This window comes from Palaemon carinicauda, chromosome 12 (assembly GCF_036898095.1).
Source record: "Palaemon carinicauda isolate YSFRI2023 chromosome 12, ASM3689809v2, whole genome shotgun sequence".
NCBI classification, from domain to species: Eukaryota; Metazoa; Arthropoda; class Malacostraca; order Decapoda; family Palaemonidae; genus Palaemon; species Palaemon carinicauda.
This window is the reverse complement of record NC_090736.1, coordinates 7,966,328-7,977,458: the sequence shown is the minus strand read 5'-3', so window position 1 is coordinate 7,977,458 and position 11,131 is coordinate 7,966,328. Positions and strand designations below refer to the sequence as shown.

Here is an 11,131-nt window from a genome sequence, read left to right as displayed (position 1 = left end):
TTATATGATATAATTTACATTTGCTTTTTCTACTCCCTTCAGTGCCATTGGACGTATTTCAAGTCTAGTTATTATGAGTATCTTCCTCTTTTGTTATTTATGTATATGGAAATCTTTTAAAATCTGGAATATTATACATCCATTGAATTGATGTAATCCTCTATATGATGGAAAAGGGATTGAAAAGTCATATTCTTGATTGTTTTTGAGCTACGATGATGTATGAAATTTCAAAAGCGTGGCACTCGAGTGCCAGATTATTTGGTGAGGGGTTGGCACTCTTAAGCTTAATAAGCCTTGTTATTAGCTATAGAATAATAATAATGATAATAATAATTGATAATAATAATAATATATAATAATGATAATAATAATAATAATAATTATTATTATTATTATTATTATTATTATTAACTAATTAATTATTAATCATTATTTATCATATCATGAAATTAAAAATAACTTTAATCTTCAGTCAAAACAGCACGTACTAGTATCATGGCCTCAAAATTCAAAATAGTATATTTTGTTTCGAGTATACACTGGATTATTTTTTATATATTTATTAAGGCCAATATGGATTTTGTCATTGTCGCCATTTTTACATTGAAAACAATCTTAACAAGAAATTTCCATTAGCTATAATGGACCACCAAAGGCTGGTATTCAAAGGCGTTGCTTTTACGAATTATTTTCCTCTCAAACCCAGTTACACCACCCCTCCCCCCCCCCCACCTCACCCCAAACACACACACACACTAGATGCAATGTCAGATTTAAAGAGGGATGAGGATAAATTTAGGAACCTAAAGGATTAAAGGTTTAAAGGATACTCATGAATGGCAGGGACAGTGACATTGCCCTATCGAGTAGGACAATGCCCAAGCCCCCTCTCCACCCAAGCTAGGACCGAGAAGGGCCAGGCAATGGCTGCTGATGACTCAGCAGATAGACCTATACTACACTCCCCAAGGATGGTGAGTTAAAGCGACCAAAGAAACTAACGAGTTTGAGCGGGACTCTAACTCCAGTCTGGCATTCACCAGTCAGGAACGTTACCACATCGGCCACCACAGAAGCGAAGTGAATGCAACTGAAATTTATCAAACAGACATCGAGCTTATATATCAGGACTTCCGAGCAAGAAAGTCACAAAAATTCATACAACATTGAACATGAGCTATCAGGTTTATACAGGTTGGTTTATTAACAGTGCAGGGAAGAGCGAGTGATAACATAGAAAGCATAACCGTGACAGAATACGATCGTGTATAAAACACGTCCGGTACATTACACAGAGAACTATGTTTTCTTCAAGTCACAATTTCCGAAAGATGTATAAAAAATTCAATTACATTCATAAGAAAGAATTTCACATTTAATCTTTTAATATTGCAACATCTTACTCACATGCTGAGATTAAATCTAGTGAGTCAAACCCACTTGCAATTGCCTGTCTCTTCCACTAACCAAAATAACAATAAAATTAGCGTTAATTTTTATTGACTGTAGCAGTTGATAAATGTAGATCAATCTGGCTCCCTTTATTTGCTTTTCAATTCTCCCCTTTGGATACAAATAATAGTGATTAAGGGGTGAAATTAATGCAATTAAGGGGTGAAGTCAATGCAATTAAGGGGTGAAGTCAATGCAATTAATGCAACAACAACAATAATAATAATAATAATAATAATAATAATAATAATAATGATAAATTATAATGATAATGATAATGATAATGATAAATTATAATTATAATAATAATAAATAATAATAATAAATCATTATCATAATAATAATAGTAATAATAATAATAATTATAATAATGATAAATACATATATATATACATAAATATTATTATTATTATTATTATTATTATTATCTAAACTAACACCCTAGTCGGAAAAGCAGGATGCTATACGCCCAAGGACTCCAAATGGGAAAAATAGTCCCTAGAGCGACCACTTAACAACTGCTAGAATCTGGTGCAGGGGTTCCCAACCAGGGGCAAATTTACCCCTGGGGGGGGGGGGGTAAAAAATGGCATGGCAGGGGGTAAATTAATGGAGCTCAAAAGTGAGCAATAATGCTGCAATAAACTGTGGCAGACTTCCTTGTTTTAGGGACATTTTGACAAGTTTAGAGAGAGAGAGAGAGAGAGAGAGAGAGAGAGAGAGAGAGAGAGAGATTCTAGTGTAACAAGCACAGGATTTCCTCCCTATTTCACGGTAGTGGCTGTTTAATATATGGGAGTATAGGGAATTTCCTACGGCTTCAATTCATCACCCTTAGTTCAGCATCATCAGCATAGTCTAGGTCTGCTAATTTCCTATCACCAATCCAGTCCAATCCTTCTCCACCATCTCCTCCTGTTGTACTTATTACAAAATCCATGAGGAGGATAAACAACATATCCACCTATATGACAGGGATACATGCTACGGATAAGCTTCCTATCATACACTGTTAGAAAAATCCGTAATTTTAATCGGAAATTCTCCGTAAAAGTATACTGTTCTCAGTCGTATTTCAGTAAAATACAGGCGACGGTAATTTCACCCTACTTTGCTATTATCTTTTACGGGTTGGTGACTGTAATATCACTCCTGTTTGTCAATATGTCAGTTTTTAAAACTGTTATAATCCTGGAATAGATGTTGCCAGACATTTGCCGTTTTTTTAATGTAAATTTTTATCAGTGTAGAGGAACATTAAAACACCCTGGGGAGACGATAAGAGATGAAGCCCTGTGCAGTAATGAATTTAATGAAGAACCACCTCCTCCTGTTTCTTCAAACAGGAAGTAGTAAGAAGAAATGACGTTGAGATTGGGAGGAAAAACGAAAACTATATTAAACCGAATAAAAATATTAAGGGTGAAAATACATAGCGCAGATGACTTCGAATCATAGGTAGGCTACTGCTATACAAGGTTTTAAAAACCCCGTGATTTTAATTGTAAATATTCCTTAAAAATATACTGTTCTCAGCCGTATTTCAGTAAAATACAGGAGGCCGTAATTTTATCATACTTTGTTATTATATTTTACGGGGTGGTGACCGTAATACCACTCCTTTACGTCAATATATCAGTTTTTAAAACGTTAAATGTCTGGCAACATTGATTTTAGTATTTTTACCGTTTTATTTACGGCAGATTTTAACAGTGTACTTAAGCTGAACAGACGAACATTCCCACAGACAGGTCAATTAACAGATGCCCTTCGACGGTAAACCTTTGACATAATAACCGGAGTCAATACATACATATAAGCAGCTCTTCTAGGAGAAGGACACTCCAAAATCAAACCACTGTTCTCTTGTCTTGAGTAGTGCCATAACCTTTGTACCATGGTCTTCCACTGTCTTGGATTAGAGTTTTCTTGCTTGAGGGTACACTCGGGCACACTAATATATCTTATTTCTCTTCCTCTAGTTTTATTAAAGTTTTTATAATTTATATAGGTAATATTTATCTTAATGTTTGTCACTGTTCTTGAAATATTCTACTTTTCCTTGTTTCCTTTCCTCACTGGGCTATTTTCCCTTTTGGAGCCCCTGGGTTTATAGCATCCTGCTTTTCCAACTAGGGTTGTAGCTTAATAATAATAATAATAATAATAATAATAATAATATATTGACTCCAATACCCTTTTAACATTATATAATCGTTGACATTGCATAACTTCAGGTGATACAAGGTTACTGTGAGATACATCTATTGGGCTTCCGCGAAATTGGATTCTAAATCGTATTACAAACTTCCGTCTTGTCGCTCGTTCCTTTGCCAATTAAGAAAGCTAACAACGATGTAACAGCACGGTTCTTAGGGGGAGAATACAGGTTTTGATTATTAGGTAAACTACCTAATTAGATTTCGCATAGGGATATATCACCGTATCCTTTTCAGAGGGATTTTCTTATGTAGAAATAGTTAATTAGAAAATGGTAATTGGATTCGTGGGATAATAGTCGAATTGACTAGTTAGGTCGTTCTTACTTTCTGTTTTTATTTTTGGTGTTCGGTCATGGACGGAAAGTAAACTGAATGATGGCCATTTGTTAATAATAAAAGTAACTTAGTCAATTTAGTTCGAACAAAACCAAGTTTGTTGAAGCCATTTTTGTTCAGGTAAGTTGAAGAATAAAGACTCACCTTTATTTGAATTGAGTTAGATCATTCTAACACTTATATTTTCCCAGTTGTTAGTGAAGCATGTCTTTTTTATTCTTCGATTTTGTGTCTGGAAAAAAATGGAAGTATATTTTTCCATATCCGAGGCTGCTGTGAAGTTAGTCATTTTAAATCATCGATTTAGATTAAATCTAGCGTGAATGGTTATTTTAACTCAGTAATTACAGCTTTTGATGACTTAAACATCGTATGTTATTTTTTATTTCCTTTGAATTATCCTTACGGCTGAAGGGGGAACAAATACGAACTTTTTGAGAGAGAGAGAGAGAGAGAGAGAGAGAGAGAGAGAGAGAGAGAGAGAGAGAGAGAGAGAGAGAGAGAGAGAGAGTGAGTTCTATGCTGATTATATTTTATGAGATAGAGATATTGAGAGACAAGAATTTTTAATATATCGAGAGAGAGAGAGAGAGAGAGAGAGAGAGAGAGAGAGAGAGAGAGAGAGAGAGAGAGAGAGAGTTAATAGCTACATGAACAGGCTCTTAACAAGAATAAGAAATACATAAGATTTATGTATTCACAATGACCGCAGAAAAAGTTGCTTACATACCAGATGTAGCTTTGGCAGGAGGGTTAGTTTAATCAATCAACAAACACTATTGTTTGTTTGAATGGGAGAAAATTAATCATACAGATTTGACATTTAATAAAAAAAAATTAAAGCCTAAAACTACACTGTTAAAAAACCGCAATTTTAATCGGAAATTCTCCGTGAAAATATGTTCATAGTCATACATACATACATACATACATACATACATATATCAAGGCACTTCCCCCAATTTTGGGGGATAGCCGACATCAACAAATGAAACAAAAACAAAAAAGGGGACCTCTACTCTCTACGTTCCTCCCAGCCTAACAAGGGACTCAACCGAGTTCATAGTCATATTTCAGTAAAATACAGGCGACCGTAATTTTTACCCTACTTTGCTATTATCTTTTACGGGTTGGTGACATTTACGTCAATATATCCGTTCTTAAAACGGCAAATGCCTGGCAACATTTATTCCAGGATTTTTACCGTTTTATACAGCAAATTTCTAACAGAACGTATTTTTAAAGCATCTTGCAATATGAAAAAAAACTCTATGCTGATATTAAAAAAAAAAAAAAAAAAAAAAAAAAAAAAAAAAAAAAAAAAAAAAAAAAAAAAAAAAAAACTAGAAATCGTGTTGCATTCTCGAAATGAATGCATTCTGACTCACACCCACTCGTCTCCATTTTGCCCTTTTGTTTCCATGAGATATGATGCGAACACATTTTCATTTAGCCAAATTAACACAGGCTTCCATTTGCAAACGCTAGAACAGGACTAGTGTAGGGGTCACTAACCTTTGAAGCTAGAAGAGCCATTTATTTAGAGAATCTAAAAAATGTAGCAGTGTCACAGCCGCAATGATAAATATAGCCATCTACGAAAATCAAAATCTGCTCTATATCAGAAATAACAATATTGTTCAATAGGCCTACTTAGTAAGATAATTATCGTGATATTATTTATTTTTCTCACGTTAAAAAAACAAATAGATGATATATTCTTTAGGGTTTATCCCTCATTTAATTGTCATCACTCGTAACAATGTAACAAGTTTTTTTTTTTTTTTTTTTTTTTTTTTTTTTTTTTTTTTTTTTTTTTTTTTTTTACAACCAGTAGTAGGAACAATTATTGTAATGATCACAATATTCAAAAGAAACATGGCTACATTGTCTTGCTGGATTCCATAAGATCATACTTTATAATTGAAAGGGGAAGTATATAATCATAAATTATTTAAAGAAATTATAAAATTATATTCGCATGACCAAATGATATGGCTACGTTTTGTATCATTTTCATATATATGAGATTGCCCAAAAAAAAAAAAAAAAAAAAAAAAAAAAAAAAAAAAAAAAAAAACACACAAATAGTATCATTGAGATTTATGGGAGACACAGAAGTAGGAATAATTATTGTGATGATCACAATATGCAAAGGAAATTATATAATTACATCCACATGGCCAAATAATTGACTAAGTTTTGTATTACTTTCATATATATGAGATTGCCAAAAATAAAAAAAAAAATAAAAAAAAAATAAAAAAAAATAAAAAAACGTTTATAGTATCAGTGAGATTTATAGGGGAGACAGTATCACGAAGAGCAAGACAACATTACAGTCCTAAATCATAGGGATTATATGCCTTTCTAATAGCTTAAAGGAAATTCATTATTGAAAATTAAAGTATAATTTTTATCTAAGAGTTATATAGGTACAGTTGATTTGTTCCTGTGATTCATTGGTGATGTTTAATGCTTGGAGAGAAGGAGTAGTTTTCAGCTTTATGCAAGATCACAAGCTTTATTTTTGTAATCTACTTCTTAATATTCCTTTTATGAGATTCATGTTTGAAAATTTAATATATATAAGTGGATTCAAAAATAGAGAGAACCCCAAATGCAAAGTTATTAGTATTTTAGTAGTTTAAAGGTTTAAAGGCCGTTCATGAATGACAGAGGCAAGGGACAATGCCCTAGAGAGTAGAGACTGACCATATATACATATGATCAGCGCACAAGCCCCCTCTCCACCCAAGCTAGGAACAAAAAGGGCCAGGCAATGGCTGCTGATAACTCAGCAGATAGATCTATAGGCTCCCCCAAACCCCACATCCTTAGCTCACACGGATGGTGAGATTGCAGCGACCAAAGACACTATCGAGTTTGAGCGGGACTCAAACCCCGGTCTGGCGATCACCAATCAGGGACGTTACCACATCGGCCTCCAAACCTCAAAAACATTCTCATCTTCCTTTTTTCATATTTATCAGTTACCAGATATCCCCATTTGCGTTGACTACACTTTAAAATAAAAAACCGTAATTTCTACCGGAAATTCTCCGTAAAAATATATTGTTCGCAGCCGTATTTCAGTAAAATACAGGCGACCGTAATTTTACCCTACTTTGTTGTTATCTCTTACGGGTTGGTGACCGTAATATCACTCCTTTACGTCGATATATCCATTTCTTAAAACGGTAAACGACTGGCAACATTTATTCCAGGATTTTTATCGTTTTTTTAAAAGCAAATTTTTAACACTGTGGTTAATGGGACTTCCTGTGTTTCTGAAAACTAGATCAGAGAGTAAACCTTTAAATTTTGATACCCACAACATTTTCCTGCAATTCAGCTATATTAAGCTCAAACTCTGCTCGGTTCACATTAGTAAAGGCTGACAAACTTACTATAGAGATATCTGCCCGGAATAGTTTGATCTGAAAGGACAGGGTTGTTTTCGCCTTTCTGAATTTTTGGGAATGTCCTTTAAAATCCATTTCCATTTTCAAGATAGCTGTTTTTTATGGCATCAAAATCACAGTCTGCAGATTCTTTGTATTGTTTCAGTGATGGAAAGTGAACAAATTCTTTTCTCAAGATTTCTGGTAAATACTGCAGGTTTTCTTACAATTGACATCACTTCTAAAAATACCTTTCATTGTAATTTTAGGTTAAGATTATTTAAATGTTAAATTATTCAATAGTTGAGGTTGGAAAACTATTTACAAGTTTCTAAAAAATAAGTAAAATTGTTACATAATTTCTTTGTTTTTTAATGGATAAAAAAGGTTAGGTCAGCTCTCGAAAGAGCCGCAGGTTAGTGACCCCTTCCAAAGGTCTATCTGCTGAGTTATCAGCAGCCATTGCCTGGCCCTCCTTATTCCTAGCTTGGGTGGAGAGGGGGCTTGGGCGCTGAGCACGTGTATATACAGTCTCTAGGGCATTGTCCTACTCGATAGGTCAATGTCACTGTCCCTTGTCTCTGTCATTCATGAGTGGCCTTTAAACCTTTAAACTAGATATCAAAGATAAATCAATAATTATCAAGGATATTCCAGTATTTTTCTTCTATTTATCTAGGTCTATAAATAAGGTAAATAAAATAATTTTTTTTTTTCATCCGGGGTAGGGAAATACTGAAAAGTTAACCTTCTCCCCCGAAAAGGATTTTGGCTAATGGTCAGGAATTATCATGACATATATAGACCAAGACAATTCGTTTTTATTATTTTAGGTTCCAGCGGAAGATATAATTCCTTTCTGCCGTTTCTTCTTTTGGGGATCTGGGTCACTTTAAAAAAAAAAAAAATCTTGAAAGTTTCTTTTCAGCCATGTTTATGTCAACATTTTATATATATATACATATATATATATTATATATATATATTATATATTAGATATATATAATATATATATATTATATATATATATATATATATATATATATATATATATATATATATATATATATACATATATATGCATGTTATATATATATTATATATATATTATATATAATATATATATAATATATATATATATATATATATATTTTAAATTATTCGTTTTTAGTTTTATTCCAAACATTTTCATATTCCATCAGCCATTGTAAATTAGTTGTCAATGGCTTTGTAAAACTGAAAAGAATAATCACCCACGGCATCCTCTCCAAATCACCAGGAATTAAGGTAAAGACTGAAATCCCAAAAAAGCTTTGCAATGGTGGACTGGATGGAATAGAACCAATCCGAGCAGCTGTCCAAAGGCTAGAGAACTGGCGGGTAAGTGACCGACGGCCATCCAATGACGCGCTGCGCAGCCCAGCCCAAACGAAGGCCTGCCCGGGCAAAACAAAGGCCTGTCCAGCCCAAACGAAGGACTGCCCAGCCCAAATGAAAGCCTGCCCGGGCAAAACAAAGGCCTGCCCAGCCCAAACAAAGGACTGCCCAGCCCAAACGAAGGCCTGCCCGGGCAAAACAAAGGCCTGCCCAGCACAAACGAAGGACTGCCCAGCCCAAACGAAGGCCTGCCCTGGTAAACCAAAGGCATGCCCAGCCCAAACGAAGGACTGCCCAGCCAAAACAAAGGCCTGCCCGAGTAAAACAAAGGCATGCCCAGCCAAAACAAAGGACTGCCCAGCCCAAACGAAGACCTGCCCTGGCAAACCAAAGGCATGCCCAGCCCAAACGAAGGACTGCCCAGCCAAAACGAAGGCCTGCCCGAGTAAAACAAAGGCATGCCCAGCCAAAACAAAGGACTGCCCAGCCCAAATGAAGACTTGCCCTGGCAAACCAAAGGCATGCCCAGCCCAAACGAAGGACTGCCCAGCCAAAACGAAGGCCTGCCCGAGTAAAACAAAGGCATGCCCAGCCAAAACAAAGGACTGCCCAGCCCAAACGAAGACCTGCCCTGGCAAACCAAAGGCATGCCCAGCCCAAACGAAGGACTGCCCAGCCAAAACGAAGGCCTACCCGAGTAAAACAAAGGCATGCCCAGCCAAAACAAAGGACTGCCCAGCCCAAACGAAGGCCTGCCCTGGCAAACCAAAGGCATGCCCAGCCCAAGCAAAGGACTCCCCAGCCAAAACGGAGGCCTGTCTAGCCAAAACGAAGGACTGTCCGGGCAACACAAAGGCCTGCCCTGGCAAACCAAAGGCATGCCCATCCCAAACAAAGGATTGCCCACCCCAAACAAAGGCCTGCCCAGCCCAAAACAAAGGCCTTCCCAGCCAAAAACAAAACGCCTCTCAGCCCAAACAAAGGCCTGCTCAGCGTAAACGCAGGCCTGCCCATCCCAAACGAAGGCCTGTCCACCACAAAACAAAGGCCTGCCCACCACAAAACAAAGGCCTTCCTGGCCCAAAAAAAGCCCTCTCAGCCCAATCAAAGGCCTTCCCAGCTAAAAACAAAGGCCTCTCAGCCCAAACAAACGCCTGCCCAGCCCAAACAAACGCCTGCCCAGCGCAAACGTAGGCCTGCCCAGCGCAAACGTAGGCCTGCCCAGCGCAAACGTAGGCCTTCCCATCCCAAACGAAGGCCTACCCACCATAAAACAAAAGCTTGTCCATCCCAAACAAAGGCCTTCCTAGCCCAAAAAAAGGCCTCTCAGCCCAAAAAAAAGGCCTGCCCAGCCCAAAAAAAAGCCTGCCCACCCCAAACAAAGGCATGCTCCGCCCAAAACAAAGGCCTACCCAGCGCAAACGTTGGCCTGCCCATCGCAAACGTAGGCCTGCCCATAGCAAACGTAGACCTGCCCATCCCAAACGAAGGCCTTCCCAGCCAAAAGAAAGGCTTTTTAGCCCAAACAAAGGTCTACCCAGCCCAAACGAAGGCTTGCCTAGCCCAAACGAAAGCCTGTATAGCCAAAACAAGAATAAGATACAGGAGAGGGGGTTCCCAGCCCACTCGTCCCGTCCCTTTTAATCACCTTTTACAAAACGCAGGGATACGTTGGCGCTATTCTAATTGCGTTATGCCCCTGCAGCCACAGTGAATTGCATAAATAACAATGCTGATGCACATATTGGAATGTCATTATCAACATTTTCAATGAATATTATTACCTGCAGTACAGCAATACTATTTTTCTATAAAGCAATTGGCTCTCTCCACGCCCTGCTCCTATATTTCGTAAATTCGGAAACCGGATGAGATGGAAGTGTCTAAAACCATTTTTATGCTTCGAATCCGAGCGACCACTGGTGTGTCCTTTCAATTTTTTTTTTCATCTATTCGTCGACATTAAACTGCACTTTCTGTCGAAGCTTCCTATGACGATTTGATTATTTCTTTTATCTGTTTCAATAGTATATTTCTATTATTTTTTTTATTATACCTTCACCATTATTTCAACTCTTATAAACCTTTGTTCAGTTGTTCATTTCACTACCGTCAATTGGATTTTTTTTTCTAATGCGATACTTTCAGTGACTATGAATATATATATATATATATATATATATATATATATATATATATATATATATTTATATATATATACTGTATATATATATTGATATACATATACATATGTATATATATTTATGTACATATATATATATATATATATATATATATACATAATTATACATATATATATATATATATATATATATA

The 11,131-nt window shown here is 36.2% G+C and overlaps 1 protein-coding gene across 1 annotated transcript; it reads left to right on the top strand.

Moving 5' to 3' along the window:
- The first annotated feature begins 4,715 nt into the window (after positions 1-4,715).
- LOC137650475 (basic salivary proline-rich protein 2-like) lies at positions 4,716-9,988 on the top strand. Its single transcript, XM_068383700.1, has 2 exons — positions 4,716-4,765; positions 8,620-9,988. Exons 1-2 carry the CDS (start codon positions 4,716-4,718, stop codon positions 9,986-9,988), a joined length of 1,419 nt encoding a protein of 472 aa, XP_068239801.1.
- The last annotated feature ends 1,143 nt before the right edge of the window (positions 9,989-11,131 follow it).

Bases quoted from the DNA above. Each gene is read 5' to 3' on its own strand.
- LOC137650475 (XM_068383700.1), top strand. From the start codon at position 4,716: ATGACCGCAGAAAAAGTTGCTTACATACCAGATGTAGCTTTGGCAGGA. The intron at 4,766-8,619 runs GTTAGTTTAATC...ATATTCCATCAG, and splicing joins GATGTAGCTTTGGCAGGAGG to CCATTGTAAATTAGTTGTCA.